Source organism: Molossus molossus, unplaced genomic scaffold (assembly GCF_014108415.1).
Source record: "Molossus molossus isolate mMolMol1 unplaced genomic scaffold, mMolMol1.p scaffold_m16_p_8, whole genome shotgun sequence".
Lineage (NCBI taxonomy): Eukaryota > Metazoa > Chordata > Mammalia > Chiroptera > Molossidae > Molossus > Molossus molossus.
Window position 1 is genome coordinate 27,483,586 of NW_023425402.1, and position 20,376 is coordinate 27,503,961.

The window sequence follows — 20,376 nt, forward strand, 5'->3', positions numbered from 1 at the left end:
GTGCTTGTAGGGCATCTGTATATCTTTTTTTGAGAAATGGCTTTAAAGTCTTTTGCTCATTTTTTAATTGGGTTGTCTTTTTGTTATTGAGCTTACGAGTTCATATATATTTTGGATACTAGACCCTTATCAGATAATTCCTTTCTTAGTCTGTTTGGGCCACAGTAACAAATTACCATAGGCTGAGAAGCATTACCATAGGCTGAGAAGCATGTTGATGAAGTCCAGTATCTTTTCTTTTGTTACTTGTAGTTTTAATGTCATATCTGAAAGTCCATTACCAAATGCAAGGTTGTGAAGACTGACACATATTTTCTTGTAGGAGTTTTATAGTTTTAGAAATTTATTTCTCATAGTTCTGGAGGCTGGGGACGCCCAAGAGCAAGAGGCCAGGAGATTCAATTTTTGGTGAGGCCTCACTTCCTGGTTAGTAGGTGATTGCCTTCTCATTGTGCTCGCATGACAAAGGGGGAGAGAGCTCTCTGGGGTCTCTTTTTATAAGGGTATTAATCACCTACCAAAGGCCCCACTTCCTAATACCAACATATTGGGGGGTAGGATTTCAACATATGAGTTTTGAGGGGACACAAACATTCATCTATAATAATTTACAAATTGGTCCTCCCATTCTGAAGGTTGTCTTATTAAAACTTTTTTTCATAATGTTCTTCAATGGAAAAGAATTTTTAATGTTGATGAAGTCCAGTATCTTTTCTTTTGTTACTTGTAGTTTTAATGTCATATCTGAAAGTCCATTACCAAATGCAAGGTTGTGAAGACTGACACATATTTTCTTGTAGGAGTTTTATAGTTTTAGCTCTTATATCTAGGTCATTGATCCATTTTGGATCTAAAGTCAGTCTCTTATAGAGAGCATATTGTTTGATGGTATGTTTTTATTTTTCAATTTTTGAGATTGGATATTTTAATCTATTTACAAATAAAATGATTACTAATAAGAAAAGATTCACTTTTGTAATTTTGCTTTTTGTTTTATACCTGTCACATCTTTTTTTGTTTCTTAATTCTTCCATTACTGCCATTTTTTTAACATTTTTTGTAGTGTGCTTTTTAAAATTCTCTTCCCATTTCCTTTTCTATATATATATACAGAAGTGGGGGAAGGGAGGTTAAATTATCAGTCATTATTACCTAAAAGATAAATTATAAGTATGGATATGAAATAATAATAAGAAAAAGATGACAAATAATCCAAAAATTAACTCTGTGTTTTGTATACTCACAACTATAAACCTACTTTTGTCCACCCCTGTATTTTTAGTTATTTTCTTAGTGGTTACTCTGGGGATTGCAGTTAATCTCTTAAATTTATAACAAGACCAACTTAACCTCTGAACTATGCAAAAACTCTGCTTCTACCTAGCTCTATCTCTCCCTTTTTGTTGATACAAATTACATCTTTATGTAGTATATATACCCATTAATGTCAATTTATCATTATTTGTGCATTAACCTTTTAAATTATAGTGGAAGAGAAAAATTTTATATACCTATGTACCTACTTTTACCAGTGTTCTTTAATTTTGTATGGCGTTGATTTATCTGGTGACCTTTTATTTCTTATAGGACTGGTCCAGGGGCAACAAATTCCCTCAGCTTTTGTTTATCAGGGAGTGTCTTAATTTCTCCTTCATTTTTGAAGGAAGATTTGTCACACATTGACAGTTTTACTTTTTCAGCAAAATATATTATCTCACTGCCTTCTGGCTTGATGGTTTCTGCTGAGAAAATCATCTTTTAATCTATAGAGTATCTTCTGTGTGTGATGAGTGGTTTGTCTTGCTGCTTTCAAGATTCTGTCTTTGCCTTTTTCTGACTTATGTGTTTTGGTGTGGATATCTTTTTGTTCAACCTTCTTGGAGTTTGTTGAGATACTTGGATATGTGTCTTTGATCAGATTTGGGAGATTTTCAGCTATTATTTCAACTATTCTTTTTAGCTTTTTCTGTCTGTTTAATCTTGTGTCCCATCTTGCTTCTATTGGTACACTTGATAGTAAGCCACGTGTCTCTTTGGCTGTGTTCATTTTTCTTCAGTATTTATTCTTTCTACTTTTTGGATGGGATCATCTCAATTGACTCACCCTCAAGTTTGCTCATTCTTTTTTTTACTGCTTGCTGAAATTGGCTTTTTTCCTTTTTCCTAGCTATTATCATTTTCAGCTGTAGAATTTTCCTGGGTCCTTTCTATAGTTTCATTCTCTTTATTGCTATTTTCTATTTGTTAAGACCATTCTTCTGATTGCCTTAAGACGGTTAAAAGTCTTTGTCTAGTAAGTCCAATGTCTGTGTTTGGAAACAGTTTGTATTAATTTCTCCTGTGAATAGGCCCTACTTTCTTGTGTTTTTCCATGCTTTATAATATTTTCTAGAAAACTGAAGGACATTTTGAATATTAACAACTGCTAACTCTAGAAGTCTGATTCTGTTTGTATGCCTGGTCTGTGCTGTTCAATGTAGTAGCCACTAACTACATGTGTCAGTTCTTTAATACAAGAAATGTGCTGGTCTAAATTGAGATGGGCTGAAGGCAGTATGTGTTGGTAAACCAGCTCTCTGGGGTGGGGGTGGGGGGATGGAGCTCTGATTTATGTCATTTATGGATTTCTATGATGTAAATACTTTTACTGTGGCCAGTGTCAAACTAATGATGTGATGGTATAAAACCTGACTTGGGAAGAGATAGCACAGTCAACTCTCATAAGCCAGGGTGAGTCAACGCCAGCATACCACTTGCTGAAAATATAATATATATACCAGGTTTTAAGGAATTAGTAGAAAAAATGAACACTGTAAAATATTCCAGTAATGATATATTTATATCAATTACATCTTGAAATGACAACAGTGATTTAATAATTTCAATTATTAAAGTTAATTTTATCTGTTTCTTTTTGCCTTTTTAATTATTGATATAGAAAATTTTAAGTTACAGATGGTACTCATATTTCTTTTGGAGAGCACTGCTGTAAACAGGTATTTGAGATTATTGAGTATTAGAGTGATTATGTTCTATTTCCACATATTTTAATATTTGCCGCTAGCATACAATTATGTTTGACCTATTACAACCAATACTTCACTTTGACATGTTGAGCTATAAATGAGAATAAGGCTACTCTTTTTTTCAAAATTTTTTATTGAAATTTTGCATTATTTACAAATGTACTTTTGCACTAATATTTTTAAACTCTCTTTTACTTCTCATTTTAGTCTTTATTTTTTAACTTTTTAGAGAGGAATAAAATGTGTTTTATAATTTGTACTAAGCATAGCCATTAATGATTACTTAAAAGCAAATCTAATTGGTGTTTCCAAAAAAACTTAATGATATTAAAACCATAAATAGGAAAATAAGTATGCTCTTTATACTTTCAAGAGATTGATTAACTTCTCATTTTTACAGTCCAAAATTTCTCAAGAAGTTACTGAACATATTAAATTAAAACTGCTAATGAAGAAATCTTTCAAAATAGTTTAAAAGACTTAAAAGTAACACTATGTCAAGAAGATTTTATGGCAAAGATAAATCTCAATGACTCCTTATTCAATGTTCATATAAATCTGAACTACCTAAAATTCCCATTTTTTTCCTTAGGTGAGGGTACTTATCAATAGATAATGGTATTCAGTCTGTCCATTACTTTATGAACAGTAACTGCTTTTAAGAGCAGCTTTTCTATCTATTTCATCTCCAGGAGCATCTCTTCTGATTCATAAGAACAGTACTTTGCTGCACTTAGATTGCTTTTCTTCGGATAGCTGAAAATGTATACATTGTTCTTGGTAAATCTTAGAACTGCATTAAGGAACAGGTGGAAAGCTGAGCATTAGAATTGGCGCCAAGGGGACGTGGTTGTATTTTGGGTCTATCACATATTTCCGTGTACATCCTTCCTTTTTTATATGCTGACAATATATGGTCATTTGAAGACTACTTAATGGTGTTCAAGGTGATTCAAATAAAAATCACTTTGAAAGTCAAATAACATATGCCAATTTTAGTTAAACCTAATAAAATTTACTTGCATTGAACTAGAAAACTAGTCTTCCTTGTAAGAAAATGTAGTATTCTGTTTACAGTTTTGTATCTTGCTATCATTATTTTATTTATTACACAAGAAATAACTGTTGTGTATGAAGGATATAGATATCAGTAACATAGCTATCATTCAGTAACATGATAGTGCAAACTTACGATACCTATAATGACATTCAGCCTGTCTACCTATAGACATAAAATGATTCTCCTAGCTTAGTTCTATTTCATGATCAGTTTTATAGAGTATTCTTCCCTCATTTCTTTAGAGGCAAACTTAAGTATCCAGAAAATTAAATAACTGCCCTTATTTCATAAGGCAAGTGTTTCAGATTTTTAGTTAGCATAGCTTTAAGCCACTTCATAGTTCTTGGTGGAGTTGACCATCAGTTGACAATGTATTTCTTGTTAGACAGAGTTTCTATTTCTAAATTTATGTATGTCATGTATAACATTTTATATATGTACATACATGTGTGTGTGTGTGTGTGTGTGTGTGTGTACACATATTCCTCAAGTCCTGGGAAGAAACTTTAAGTGACAGATTTTACTTTTGCTTCTGTTTGCAATAGCATATCTGATATGATACATCTCTTTTTATAAGATCTTTGAAATTCACTGGAAAATTAGTATAAATATTTTTCATTATTTTCATAAACATTATATAGCTTAGTGATTCTGAATGTGCTTACTTTTATTTTAGGCAAAAAAAAAAAAAAAAGAATACTTGAAGCAAAGTTATAATTAGTAAGGAAACCATGGAATTGAAATTTGGCAATACTTTTTTTTCATATCTCCAAGCAGATTTACCCATATATTCTCATGTGTCCGCCTTCCTCCTCCTCCTCCTCCTCCTCCTCTCCTTTTCCTTCTCTTCCCCCAAGTTCACTTAGTTGTCGATGTTTCCTCATAGCTTGAATACAAACGTTGGTATTAATCTGCACTGAGGATTTTAGTATTTTGGGTGTAAGTTTAAATTGCTTCTCAAGAATCATTTTTGGGTATCTGTTTTTATTGATTCAAAACATTTATTCAAATATAATGTTAAAAGACAGAAAGTTTTAATATTAGAGTTTCTGTTTTGTGATAGAAATTATAATAAGGGAGTAATGTTAATATGATTATTAAATTGGATGTTATATACCTTCCAGAAAGCTTCACTTTTATTTAGTATTTGGCTGATTTGTAAGAATATTTCAAGACTTGAGTTGTGGTGTACTACGTTTTTCTGACTGGAGAGGTCTACAGTTTTCATTGGAGTCTCCAAGGCACCTCAAAAATTGCTATAAGCATTTTAAAATTGTGTTTGTGTATATATATATATAAAGAGCAGAATTAGAGAGCTGATAATTAAATAACTAAAACAGTATCTGATATATGGGAAGTATATAAGATAGATGTTATTATTGTCATTATTATTATTCACTTCTTCCCATCCCTCTCCCTGCAAAAACAAGGAAGCAAAGAACTTGTGCCATGCCACAGATCTGGTTCGCTATGGTGGAGAGAACTCACTGGGGAGTGCTCTCTGGATCAATGCTTGTTGGGGAGTAGAAGAGGCAAGATAGGATAGAAGAAAAATTGCTGGTCCCATAGGGAGGTCTGAAGCTGGGATGACCCTGCAGAGTTGCCCCTAATCGGAGCAAGGAGCCTTGGCCTTGTTCCTTAGTATCAACCAGTCATCAGAGCAGGCTGCTTCCAGAAAGGGGGCATCATCTAGAGCAAGAGGGCTTTCTTCAGCTCAGGGACTTCTGCAGCAAGCAGTCAGTCCTTAACACTCTCTGACCCTGAAGAAATGTGTGCCTGGTCGTGAGGAGGGGGAGGTGTAGATAGCATATCACAGAATCCACTACACTGCCCCTGGAGCACAAATGGGACACTAGATGCTCAAGCCAGAAATCTGGTAACTAGTCAAGATTCCTTCCTGTCTCTGAATGTGCTTGAATCTGCCACTGCTTCCTCCTCCCATCTTCCATAGCACAGGATGTAGTGTGTTCCTTTAATTCCCAGTTCCACCATCCATCTCCCCCACCCAAAGTCCTTCAGCTGATGCCAAGGTAATCGTTCTCATCTGCTTTTAATTTTGCCCATTCCACAACACTTTGCTGTCAACTTGCTGTGCCTTTTTGCATTTGTTATTCCCTGTGTCTGCATTGTCCATATTCCTTTATTTTGATGATTCTTATTTATTCATTATAATTTGGATCAGTTGGGCCCTCTTCTTGGAAGCTCTTACTGAGCACTTTTCCTCTCTTTCCCCCTCTTGTAACGTGTTTTTCTGTATTAGATCACCTATCACCTGTTTTGTAGAGTTTCTTATCTGTCTCCCCTTTACCCTCAGATTGTGATTGTGGCTCTATTCTCCCTAAGGACATAAATGGTAGCTTTTGTCTTTATAAATCCAATCCCTAACCATAGTGCCTGGAGTTCATTATAGGAGCTTAGTGAATGTGGGCTGAATGAATGATAGACTCAATCAGTTAATAGTTAGGGAGCTTAACTGAGGGGTGTTGGCAGAATCTGCTCTGGGTTTGCATATAGTAGTATTATGTTTACCTCTGTGTGTAAAAACTAAATATAGCAATGGCAGATTTCTACATTTCAATTCAGGTTGATAAAATATTTTCGTTCTCTTCTCCAAAGTGTCTTCAGATATGACTAGAGAAACTTATCAAGCCCTTTTATTTTCATCTCTAATAAATTGAGGTAACATTGGTTAATAACATTATATAAGTTTCAGGTGTACAATTCTGTAACATATCACCTGTCAATTGCATTGTGTGTTCCACTCAGAGTCTGGTCTCCTTCTGTCACCATGTTTGATGCCCTTTACTCTCTTCATCCACCCCCTTCCCCTCTGGTAACCACCCTACTGTTGTCTCTGCCATGAGTTTTGTTTGTTGCTTTCTGTTTTGTATCCTACATGAGTGAAATCATAGGGTTGTTGTCCTTTTCTGTCTAATTTATTTCACTTAACATGATACGCTCAAGATTCATTCATATTGTCACAAATGGAACTATTTTACCTTTTTTTTTTTTCAATCCTCACCCGAAGACAGTTTTCCATTTTTTGTTCAGATAGAGTGGGGAGGGAGGGAGAGAGAGAAACATTGATGTGAAAGGGACACATCGAGTGGTTGCCACCCACACGACCCAACCAGGGCCGGGGACAAACTGCAACCGAGGTACATGCCCTTAGCAGGAACCGAACCCGGGTCTCTCTGGACCACAGGCTGACACTCTACCACTGAGCCAAACCGACCAGGGCTATTTTATCTTTTTTTTTTTATGACTGAGTATTACTATTGTATACATGTAACCCATCTGTATCTAGTCATCCAATGAAAGGCACTTAGGTTTCCATGGTGCCTGGCTATTGTAAATAATGCTGCAGTGGACATATGAGTACACAGATCTTTACAAATATTTTTAAAATTTTCGGGGAGATACCTAAAAGGGGGATTGCTGGGTCATATGGTAGCTCTATTAATTTTTTGAGGAACCTCCATACTGTTTTCATTGAGGCTACACAAATTTACATTCCCACCAGCAGTGTATGAGGGTTCCCTTCTCTTATTTCTTATCAGCCATTCTAATGGGTGTGAGGTGGTTTCTCATTATGGTTCTGATTTGCATTTCCCTTATAGCTAACAGGGTTGAGCATCTTTTTACATATCAGTTGGCCATCTGTATGTCTGTTCAGGTCCTCTGCCTATTTTTAACTTGGATTGTTTTTATTGTTGTTGAGTTGTATGAGTTCTTTATATATTTCAGATATTTGCCCCTTATGAGAGGTGTCATTTGCAAATATCTTCTCCTACTTGACTGGTTGCCTTTTTTGTTTTGTTGATGGTTTCTTCTGCTGTGCAGAAGATTTTTAGTTCGGTATGGTTCCATTCATTTATTTTTGCTTTTATTTTCTTTGCCTTTGGGGTCAAGTTCACAAAAACCCCTCTGAGACAAAAATATTATTCTTGGCTGGTGATTTCTCCCTTTCAATATATTTGAATATTCGATTCCACTCACTCTAAGCCTGGAAGGTTTCTGCTGAAAAATCTGGTAATATAGTTTACAGTTCTCTTTTCCCTGGCTGCCTTGAGAATTCTTTCTTTGTTATTAACTTTTGATAGTTTTAATATAATATGTCTTAGAGAAGGTCTGTTTGCACTGAGCTAATTAGGTGTTCTGTTAGCTTATTGGATTCAAGTTTCCAGCTCTTTCCATAGGTTTAGGATATTCTCATCTCTTTGAATAGGATCTCTGTCCCCTTCTCCCTGTTCTTTTTCTGCTCTGATATACCTATTATTCTTATATTTCCCTTTCTAATGGAGTCAGACAGTTCTCATAGAGTTCTTTTGTTTTTTAGCTCAATTTTCTGTACTTCTACCTGAGTCATTTCTAGATTCTGTCTTCAGGATCACTAATTCTTTCTCTCTTCTGGTCTTTTCTATTTCCTAAGCTCTCTAATTCATTCTTCAGCTCATGTATTGAATTTTTCAGTTCTAGAATTGGTTTAGTTTTTTTTTACAGCTTCTATCTTTTTGGCAAAGTACTCCTTTTGTTCATTGATTTTATTCCTAAGATTGTTGAACTGCTATCTTGAGTTCTCTGTCAGGTAAATCAAGTGTTCTATGTCTTTGAGACTGTTTTCTGGAGCTACCTTGGTTATTCATGGTACTTGATGGATTATTTCTCTACCTAGGTATTTGGGGAATTAAAATCTTTTAGGTACTGTTTTTTTGTGTTGACAATTTAGCAGGTTAATAAGGAGAGGTCTTTCTTTTGTTTTCTCTTACCTGCACTACTGGGACTTGGTGGGGCAGTGTTTTCCTTGCTGTGGAAAATGCCCCATATCACCGGAGGTGGTGGTGCCCCCTTGGTTTCAGGGTACCACCCCCATGTGGGATGGCAGGCTATGGTGCTGTGAGTTCCTGGTGCTGCTTCCCTGTAACTAGAGGCTACCAGCTGCCTCTTCTGGGTTCTGCTGCAATGTGTGGGGTAGAACTGTGGGGTGGGTTTGGGAGGTTGTGCATCCATGGTTTTGTTTTTACCACTAGGTTTACCTGCTGTGAGTACTGGCCACTCGGGCTGCCCCCTCGGTCCTCTTTGGACTGTCGAGTGAAAGTTGTGACCCCGAACCTCTATTGGTGCTGTGTCAGCTAGAGTCGGGCAGGTGATGGGAGAGGGGGAACAGGTCCCACTTTTGTGTTACCGAGCCCTTTTAAAACCTCATCAAAGAACCGAATCAAGTTTGTGATATTTTTCCCCTTGTGGTGCTACAACAAAAAAGAAAAAGGTGAGGAAAGACATTTCCTTTATCACTCAATAAACATTTACTGAGCACTCAACATGTCACCAAGTTTTCACTGTGTTCAAATCTGGAAGTAGAAAGATGATTAAGAAACTGCTTTAGAGCTTTTAGCCTAGTGGAGTGAGAAAGGCATAATTAACTATAATGAGGCATGATAATTACTTTAATAAAAATATACTCTAAGAGAGCTAGCTGTAGATTCAGAGGAGAAGGATTTGCTGGGGGGCAGGGCTATGGCATCAGGGAATGTTTCATGAAAGAAGTGATACTAGAATTGGGTTTGAAAGTTGAGTAGGGGTTTCCTCAATAGAGGGAAGTGAGGCTTTTCACACAAAGGGAACAGCATTCGCTCAACATCAGTGAATAATAGTTGGAGGAACACCGCACTGCAGTGACTGTTCCCGACACTGGGAACACTGACGAACAAAGCCAACAACCCTGTCTTCAGGGAGCTGACATTCCACTGTGGGAGACGGACACTAAACAGATGAAATGTGGTGAGAGAAGACCAGACAAGGGAAAAGAACGAGACTTGGGGGAGATGAGACTGTTTAGGTAAGGTTGTCAGGGTGTGTTTTGAGGAAGCCTAGTCCGGGAGATGTATAACACATTCTGGGCACAAATTAGTGAGAAATACCACCCCAATAAGTCTTCCCATAAAGAAATTGAGATAATTCTGGGTTAAACCAAGTCAAACAATGCGTTGGACTAGAATGTAAGGACCCCACTGGCCAGATGAGGACGGCCACCTGGACCATGATGAAGAGTTTGTGTGCTGTCCATGGCGGGCCAGCACTGCCTGGGTTCGATTCTGATTTTAGAAAAGTTAATATGGCTACAGTTTAGAAGCTGTCTAGAGTAAGGAAAGAATAAACCCAGAAGCTTTGTGGTAAGAGAATGATGAGGACCTGAACAATGGAGAGGAATAGATAGGTTCGGAGGTAGAATCAATTTAGTCGGATAACTATGTTTATAGACATTGAAGAAGGAGTCAGAAAAGTCCTTGGCATACAGTGTTTGAACTAAAGGAAAGTTTACCTTCAAGGGAAGGAAACTCGCCTCTGACCTGCCAGGAGACGAAGGGCACTGTGGAGTTGTGAGGCAGCGCTGACCTTCTGCTGAGTGGGCAAGAAACAGGAGCAAAGTCATGTGCTTTAAACAGCTCCAGACTCTGCCTCTCCCACATTGTCTCCTGTCTTTGAAATAAGTAAGGTTAGAAATGAAGCGGAAAAAGAATCAGCATGGTCTATGTTTGAAAGCTTGTGCTTTTTAGGAAGAAACAAGTTCATCATCACTTTTACATACGACAGAATATGACCTTGGATTAGAGACGGAGTAACTGGGTGTCTAATTGATGGGAGTGGCACACCTAGCTGCACAGCACTCTCCTCTCCGCAGCCAAGGACCGGCAGGCGGCCACGTTCTGCTGCCAGATCATCACTGACAGGCACTGAGGCAAAAGGCAGAGAGGAATTTGCAGATGGCAGGGAGTATCAGAGACTAGGAAGTGGGCTGAAAGTTAGAAAATGCAATCTGTATTTCTGTTTTCTATGTGTGTATAAATATAAATATGGCATCCCTACCAGTATGTTGTATCACATGTCTGTCCTCTGGCTATGATCTCTCACTAATCAAGTGAGGAAAATGTCACCTGTTTGCCCTTTGTTCTTCCACTGCAAAGATGTCTTGGTTAGCCACTTTATTAGAATTCAAACCAAACTGTAATTTGCCTTGAGGATGAAATATAGATGAGTGTAATTAATGCTTTAACCAAACTAAACACAGCAATTTGTATTTGCTAAAACAAACAGGTCTAATATTCTTCTTTGTAGACTTTAGTTAGCTGATCAAGTTAAAGAATGCGAATGACCAAAAATAATAATTTGATATCACTACTCTTAATTTTTCTTAGCCTTTTGATTACTGGTGAACTAGATTAGAAAAATACATGGATTGTTGTGCTTGACATTTTGTACTTTGGAAATACTGGCATTAAAAACCAAAGGTCAGCCCCAGTCATTGTGGCTCAGTGGTTGAGCGTTGACCCATGCACCAGGAGATTGCTGGTTCGATTCCTGTTCAGGGCACGTACCCAGGTTGTGGACCCAATCCCCAGTGGGGAGACAAGCAAGAGGCGGCCAATCGATGTTCTCTCCCTCTCTCCCTTCCTCCCTCTCTAAAAATCAATAAAGAAAAAAAAGATCAAATTGACATGTGAGCAATGTTCTTAGATGTTCGTAGAAATATTTCCTTTAAATAATAAGCTTGTATTTCAAATACACCTTTATTTGAGATGATGGTTCAAACTGTTTGATATTATATAGAAAGATAGATTATACATAGGTAGATATATATCTGTATGTCTATCTATATATTTATATATCTGTGTGTGTGTATGTATGTACAAACTCACACAATTTTTTTTAGGCACAATTAGCATTTGATTTTGTTTCCTCCCTAGAGAACTGTTCTTTTGGTATTAATGCTATGTATACAAGAGAAACTCGTGCTCTGTCTCTACAATGGAACATGAAAACTCAGGAGTTTGTGCCATTGTGAGCTGTGGGTTACACTTTGATGTTTATAAGCTATGTAAATAGTAGGTTGTGGAGTCTATTTAATTTACCTATTTCTGTGGCTTTGCACCTTTTTCTTTCATCTTCTTGTTTCCCTTTTTTCTCCTTGCATCTCTCTCTCTCTCTCTCAATGAGTTTCTTTCTTGATGTAGTATGGCCCTCGCTCTGGCCAATTACCTGAGGGGACTATCCCTTTAAGAAGGGCAAGAACAATTTGTGAGGGTGGAGGTCCAGCCCTTCATAAGCTGTGTGGGCAAAACTAACATGGTCATAAATGGATTTAATAGATATCTACAGAGAATTACACCCCAAAACTATAGAATACACATTCTTCTCAAGTGCACATGGGACATTCTCAAAGACAGACCACATGTTAGGACACAAACTAAGTCTCTACAAGTCCAAGAAGATTGAAATCATATCAAGCATCTTCTCAGATCACAATGGCATGAAACTAGAAATCAACTGCAACAAGAACATGCAAAGACATTTGAACACATGGAAGCTAAATAGCGTGTTATTAAACAACTAATGGGTTACCGAAGAGATCAAGGAAGAAATTAAAAACTTCCTAAAAACTAATGAAAATGAACACACAACAACACAGAATCTATGGGATGCAGCAAAACCTGTTCTAAGAGGGAAGTTCATAGCACTACAGGCCTACGTCAAGAAACAAAAAAAATTTCTAATTGACTGTGTAACCTCACAACTTAAAGAATTAGAAAGCAAACAAAAAGAAAACCCCAGAGCAAGTAGAAGGAAGGAAATAGTAAAGATCAGAGCGGAAATAAATGACGTAGAGACCAAAAAAACAATTCATAGGATCAATGAAACAAAGAGCTGGTTTTTCGAAAAAATAAACAAGATTGATGGACCCTTAGCTAGACTCACCAAGAAACAGAGAGAACCCAAATGCACAAAATCAGAAATGAAAGAGGAGAAGTAACAACTGACACCACAGAAATACAAAAGATCGTCAACAACTACTATGAACAATTATATGGCAACAAATTCGACAATCTAAGTGAAATGGACAAATTTCTAGAAACACACAGTCTCCCAAAACTGGACCGGGAAGAGATAGAAAACTTGAACAGACCAATAACAACAGAAGAAGTTGAAGATGTAATCAAGACTCTCCCAGCAAACAAAAGCCCAGGCCCAGATGGCTTCACAGGGGAGTTTTATCGAACATTCAAAAAAGAACTAACACCCATTCTCCACAAACTGTTTCAAAAAATTCAAGAAGGAAGACTTCTAATCTCGTTTTATGAAGCCAGCATTATTCTAATTCCAAAACCAGGAAAAGACATTACAAAGAAAGAAAACTACAGACCAATATCCCTGATGAACATAGACGCCAAAATCCTGAACAAAATACTAGCAAATCGGATCCAGCAACACATCAAAAAAATTATTCACCATGACCAAGTGGGATTCATCCCAGGGATGCAAGGCTGGTACAATATTCGCAAATCAATAAATGTGGTACACCACATAAACAAAATGAAGAATAAAAACCACATGATCATAGCAATAGATGCCGAAAAAAACCTTCGACAAAATCTAGCATTCATTTCTGATAAAAACGCTCAGCAGTGTGGGAATAGAGGGATCATATCTAGACATAATAAAGGTCATATATGAAAGACCTACAGCCAACATCATACTCAATGGGCAGAAACTAAAAGCATTTCCCTTAAGAACAGGAACAAGACAAGGAAGCCCACTTTCACCACTCTTATTTAACATAGTACTGGAAGTCTTAGCCACAGCAATCAGACAGGAATTAAAAATAAAAGGGATCCAAATTAGAAAGGAGGAAGTGAAACTGTCATTATTCGCAGATGACATGATACTATACGTAAAAAACCCCGAAGACTCCATCAAAAATGTACTAGACTTAATAAATGAATTTGGCAAAGTAGTAGGATACAAGAAATCGGTGGCATTCTTTTTTTTTTTTTTTTTATCCTCATCCGAGGACATTTTTCTATTTTTTACTCAGATAGAGTGGGAAGGAGAGAGAGGAAGAGAGATAAACATCGACGTGAAAGGGACACATCGAGTGGCCGCCACCCACACGAACCAACCAGGGCCGGGGACAAACTGCAGCCAAGGTTCATGCCCTTAGCGGGAACCGAACCCGGGTCTCTCCAGACCGCAGGCCGACGCTCTAACCGCTGAGCCAAACCGGCCAGGGTGAGAAATCGGTGGCATTCTTATACACCAATGATGAACTCACAGAAAGAGAAACTAAGAAAACAGTCCCATTTACCACTGCGACAAAAAAATTAAGATACCTAGGGATAAACTTAACCAAAGTAATAAAGGACCTATTCGCAGAAAACTACAGGACATTGAAAAAGAGAAATAGAGGAGGATATAAAAAAGTGGAAGCACATACCTTGTTCATGGATTGGAATAATTAACATCATTAAAATGTCCATACTACCCAAAGCAATCTATAGATTCAATGCAATCCCCATCAAAATACCAACGACATATTTCACAGAACTAGAACAAATACTTCAAAAGTTCATATGGAACCAGAAAAGACCTCGAATAGCCACTGCAATCTTGAAAAAGAAGAACAAAGTAGGAGGGATCACATTACCAGATTTCAGGTTATACTACAAAGCCACTGTAATGAAAACAGCCTGGTATATAGACCAGTGGAACAGGCATATAGACCAGTGGAACAGAACAGAGAACCCAGAAATGGACCCAAGGCAATATGCTCAATTAATATTTGACAAAGGTGGCAAGAGCATACAGTGGAGTAAGGACAGCCTCTTTAATAAATGGTGTTGGGAAAGTTGGACAGCTACATGCAAAAAAATGAAACTAGACCATCAACTTACACCATACACAAGAATAAACTCAAAATGGATAAAAGACTTAAATGTGACTCATGAATCCATTAAAATCCTAGAAGAAATTGTAGGCAACAAAATTTCAGACATCATACGCAGCAGAATTTTCACTGACACATCACCTTAGGCAACAGAAACAAAGGAGAAAATGAACACATGGGACTACATCAAACTCAAAAGCTTCTGTACAGCAAAAGATACAATCATGAAAATGGAAAGGGTACCCACTGTATGGGAGAGCATAATTGCCAATGATATATCAGATAAGGGGTTAATTTCCAATATATATAGAGTGCTCATACAACTCAACAAAAGGAAGACAAAGAACCCAATTAAAAAATGGGCAGAGGAACTAGATAGACACCTCTCCAAGCAGGACATACAAATGGCTAAGAGACATATGAAGAAATGTTCAACATCACTAATCATCAGAAAGATGCAAATTAAAACAACAATGAGGTATCACCTCACACCTGTCAGAATGGCTGTCATCAACAAATCATCAAACAACAAGTGTTGGTGAGGCTGTGGAGAAAAGGGGACTCTAGTACACTGCTGGTGGGAATGCAGCCTGGTGCAGCCACTATGGAAAACAATATGGTGTTACCTCAAAAAATTAAAAATTGAATTTCCATTTGACCCATATTTTAGGAATATACCCTAAGAAGCCTGAAACACCAATCAGAAAGAATATATGTACCCCCATGTTTATAGCAGCACTATTTACAATAGCTAAGATCTGGAAACAACCCAAATGCCCATCAGTAGACGAACGGATAAAAAAAGCAGTGGTACATATACACATTGGAGTACTATGCAGCTGTAAGAAAGAAAGATCTCTTATCCTTTGAGATGACATGGCGGGACCTGGAAAGTGTCATCCTAAGCGAAACAAGCCAAACAGAGAAAGACAAGTATCATATGATCTCACTTATTTGTGGAATATAATGAACATAACAGTCTGAGGAATGGGGCAGCCCCAGAGATGTGGAAGTGGGGTACAGACTGACTATCCCCAGAAGAGGGGGTGGGGGGAGAGATAAACCACAGAACTTATATGCATGTATGCATGAACAATGGACATGGACAACAAAGCTGGGGAGGGGGGAATCAGTGGGGGGAAAGGAGAAACATCTGTAACAAAAATAAATAAATTAGGAAAAAAAAACTAACATGGTCAGAAAAAAGACTGTTGTCTGACTACATTTCTCTATGGAAGGTTTTTTTCTTTAAAAAAGTTTTAATGTCATTTAATATATAACTCTAACACAGATTATGTAAACAAGCACATTAGGAACTAACTGCATTCACCACCCCTAAAGTATATCTTTAAAAATCGATTAGGTAGGTAAGTTCAAAGTTAGCACATTATAGAATATTATCACGTCTAGTATTCATTCTTGAGAAAACATCAAAGAAAAATGTCAACTTCAAAGAAAAGCACACCACTTTTGGTAAAATCCGAATCTTTCTAGGTTCACAGCAGTCTGGCTGTAAGTCAAGTCTGTCTGTCTGTCCACCGCCCTGGGACATGGTTTCTTCCGTTAAAACGTAGCACTTTAAAAGAGAGTTACTTGATTATGACTAAACAAAAAAATTCTAAATGAGACCAGCTATTCTTAAGATCTTGAATTTCAGGAACAAGGCTGGCTCAGCAATCCTAATTCCTGTGCGTTTGGGTCGTGACCACACAGCCATCCCTGCCCCCACCCCCACCCCCACCCCCACCGTGCTGGGCCAGCAGTGAGCCTTCCCAGAGTCCCTGTACCAGCACAGCACTGCCCAAAGCAGTCTTTCCAGGGAGGGATGCCTGAGACATATTGTAGAGAACTGAGCTTTTGTCCCCAGATTCTGTTTCACAGATTCTCCCTCAGGCACTTGTCTTTGGATTTTGGTGTTTCTTTGCCAAGTTTCTGTTTCTGCTCCTACTTCACTGAGTTTTAGTACCTTGTTCACATCTCAGTTCTCCTTTCCCATCCTTTGATTTTTAGGTTTGCATTCCCCGCCTGGGAGTCATCCAACCCATCAGCAGATCACACCAGCCCCCAAGTAGACATACCTGTAGAATATCTTGGTAGAGTGTTTGCCAGCGATGTTTCTGTCAGAATCACCTGTGAAAATTCTGACGTCAGCAGAAAGGGTTGAGTATCTAAAATGCTGGTGACAGTAAGGGGTGTCATACTCATATTACTGCTTAAAAGCATCTGTTCATCATATTGCTTAGTGACTAGTAAGAGGTATTTTGGGTATTTTACTGAGTTTTAAAACTAGTTTTATTTAGGAAATTAGTCAGGGAGGTGGGGGAGGGCTAAATGATAGGTAATGCCTTATTCAAAATACTAGGGATCAGGTTCCTGTTGAACATTTTGTGTAGAACAGCTAGTTTGCAAAAACAGTTTATGGTCATTAATTAGTGAATGCTTCCATTTCCCCATCTGACCACTTTTCACCACCAGACTGTTACCATCCTGATCCAAGCCTCCATACGCGGTTCCCTGGGGTTTTGTAATCAGCTCCCTGTCTCCCACCCTTGTCACTCCCGTGCTCAGAACACTGCAGTGCTCCCCTCTGACTCCAAGGACATGCCAGACTCACTCATGGGTCCACCAGACCTTTCCCTTCCTTTCCCTGTATCTCTGTGATATATGTGGATCACGGTGTGAAATTAAAGTGTATATTTGTATTCGTTGTTGGATTTTTTTTAGTAATATTACATATTTTCATATTTCTCTTAAGGAAAATAGGATCATTAAGTTGCCTATGATTTTTAAATTTTTAATTCTTTCCCTAATAAATGATCCTCATTGGACACAGACACCCTATTTTTAACAGGATATATTTCTTCATCTCTAAAATGAAGCTAATACGTACCAGTAATACCTGATCACCTCAAAGCAGTCCTTCTCTTGGATTTCTTTTATTAGCTCATTAATGTCCTCATATCTTCATTACTTAATGTTCTTTCTCCCTCCCTAGCTCCTCCCGTTAGGCCTAAATGTATCTTTCTTTGAACACCTTTTCTAGCCCATGAAAAACCTCTATTGTCCTTTTTTCCCATTATACCTTTACATATATATGTACAGGAACTTCTGTCCAGTCAAATAAGCTGTGACATGATCAGTAAGGTTGTCTAAGGATATATAGCTAAATGATTTATTTGTGGATTTGCAAGAAAATATCAAATATAAATTCCTCCTAGGAAGATCATAGAAAAAGAAGAAAAGTAAATGAAATTGTTAGTGAAGAGCCTACTCTGGGAGTGGAGTGGGAGATTGTTGTGTGATTGATCTAAATTTAACTTTTTGATGGAAGATATTTAAATATATAATTTCTATTTTATACACACACACAAGATATATATATATTTTAAAAATATAAGATGTTGGATTCATTGTTTTGTTTTTATATAAAAGTAACATATACCACACGGTTGAGCTTTTTGCTTATTTCTGTGAAGTCCTTTTCAGGTAATTTATGGTATCGTTTAAACTTAGCTTTATGTTATGTCCTTGCTTCTCCAAAATTTTAATTCACAAATATTCATATACGTATTGGTATCATTGATGTTTGCCAACAATCAATTACAAGTTCAATTTGAATTATCTATGTGTAAAATCATTGGCTAATAAGAGCTCAGAATGTTATAATTACTTGAAAAACTTTGTGACTTTTTTCATTTTTAAAATTTAATAGTCATTCATTTTAATTGATTTTCCATTTCTGCTCTAATCATGAAAAGTGGATAGGTCGACATTTACATAGATCTCTTATATAGGATTTAATTACAAGATGACCTGAAATTCAGAAATGTAATCAATTAGACAATCAAAGAAAAACAATTTTTAAAGCACACTCTTGTCAATATTGTATGATGCCCATTCTGCAACTGTAATTTGTTTGTGTATCTGTCAAAAGATGTAAGCTATATTTCGTAAGGACAACAGCAAAAATTTGAGACTTTGTGTGCATTTCTTTTTGTTATAGGAAGGTCAGCCTTTTGAAAGGGAATAGAAATTTACATTTCTCCAGAATGATATTGCCCTTCATTTGAGGCTGTCTCTTAATTCCAGCATTTCACTGTGTTTGATAAACTGGCCAAATACACATATTATTTATTGGGTGGGAGAGGTGATGAAACTTTACAAATTTCAACTGGCATTGCACTCTGCTGATAGGAATGGGAGTTTGCACATCTCTGAAGAGATTACATGAAGGAGAATTGGAAAGTAAATTGTATTTACAAAAGATAGGATGATGTTTCTAATAGGTGCTCAGAATAGACTATTCATTCTTATATTCTGCTGAGCTTTACTAGAAATAACTTCATTTCAAAAAAGGACAAATCTGATTGAGGGTAAAAGCATTCCCCCTCCACAGATACTCATCCAAAGGGTATACATGAAATTTTCCTGATGGGCACACAGCTGTATTTTGTGCTGTATCTGTGTAAACTGGTAATGTGGAAAATAAAACTAAATACTGTACTTGATTGCTTCATGCATCAACCATTTAGATTACCAGATTTTTAATCTACGATTTTAGAAAAGAAGTTGCAATATGATATTCTGACAATAACTGGCATAATACTGGGATCTATTTTCATCTTGTTGTTAAGGTAAAGTTACTGAAATTCACAGTTAGTAGGTCAGAAAGATCACTTAGTAGCTCTTGTGGTCTGTGGTTTAATGCTGACCTAAACAGCTACTGTATAATGTCAGCATTATCAGTGTCCAGGCTGCGGAATGCAACATGATTAATGCATTTCCTGTCTGGAATGAAGATGGCCAACAACCATAAGCTACAGTGGTTTAGAAGAAAATTAACTTCTAATTCTTTTCCTTCTTTTTTCCATTCATTTCAGATTTTGGATTTAGTAAAAGGGACACATTACCAGGTAGCCTGTCAGAAGTACTTTGAGATAACACATAATGTAAGTATATTTTTCAACTTTATACCTCGTTATTTGTCTTTTGTTGCTCTTTGTTTCATTCAGTTTTTAGTTACAGCCATAGAAACCACTCCAGCTATTTTCAGAAAGGAATTTATTATATGGTACTGGGTAGCTTATAAAATTTATAGACAGGCCAGAGAATTAAGCTTAGATGCACCAGAACCAAGAATATTGTTACTAGGAAAAGCTACATCATGAGAAATCCTTACTTGACTACAGCTGTCACCTGCCACTCTGCATCTAGGGATGAGACCAAGGGTTGGTCAACTTTTTCTGTGAGTGCCAGATTGTAAAATCTGTAGGCTTTACAGTCCATATGGTCTCGGCCCCAGTTGCTCAGCTGTGCTGTTGTAGTGCAGAAGCAGCCATAGACAGTCTGTGAAGGACCAGGCATGGCAGTGTTCCAGTGGAACTTTATTTACAAAAACAGATTTGACACACAGGCCTGGTAGCCAACCTCTGGAGTAAATCTAGAGCTTTTGGCCATAGCTGCCCAGAAGAACCTAAGGCTTTTGCCATCTTCCCTGCTGAAAATCTGATCCTTTTCCTTGCTGCCACTTCATGTTTCTTTAAGCTACTACCCACGTCTCATATTTATCT

At 37.2% G+C, this 20,376-nt stretch overlaps 1 protein-coding gene across 1 annotated transcript in view; it reads left to right on the plus strand.

Annotated features, from left to right (window-relative positions):
- Nucleotides 1-20,376, plus strand: part of PRIM2 (DNA primase subunit 2) — a 278,782-nt gene that overhangs the window by 243,251 nt on the left and 15,155 nt on the right. The window contains exon 13 of the mRNA XM_036249061.1: nucleotides 19,687-19,755. Coding sequence (XP_036104954.1) covers nucleotides 19,687-19,755 — 69 coding nt within the window. The remainder of the gene's footprint in view (nucleotides 1-19,686; nucleotides 19,756-20,376) is intronic.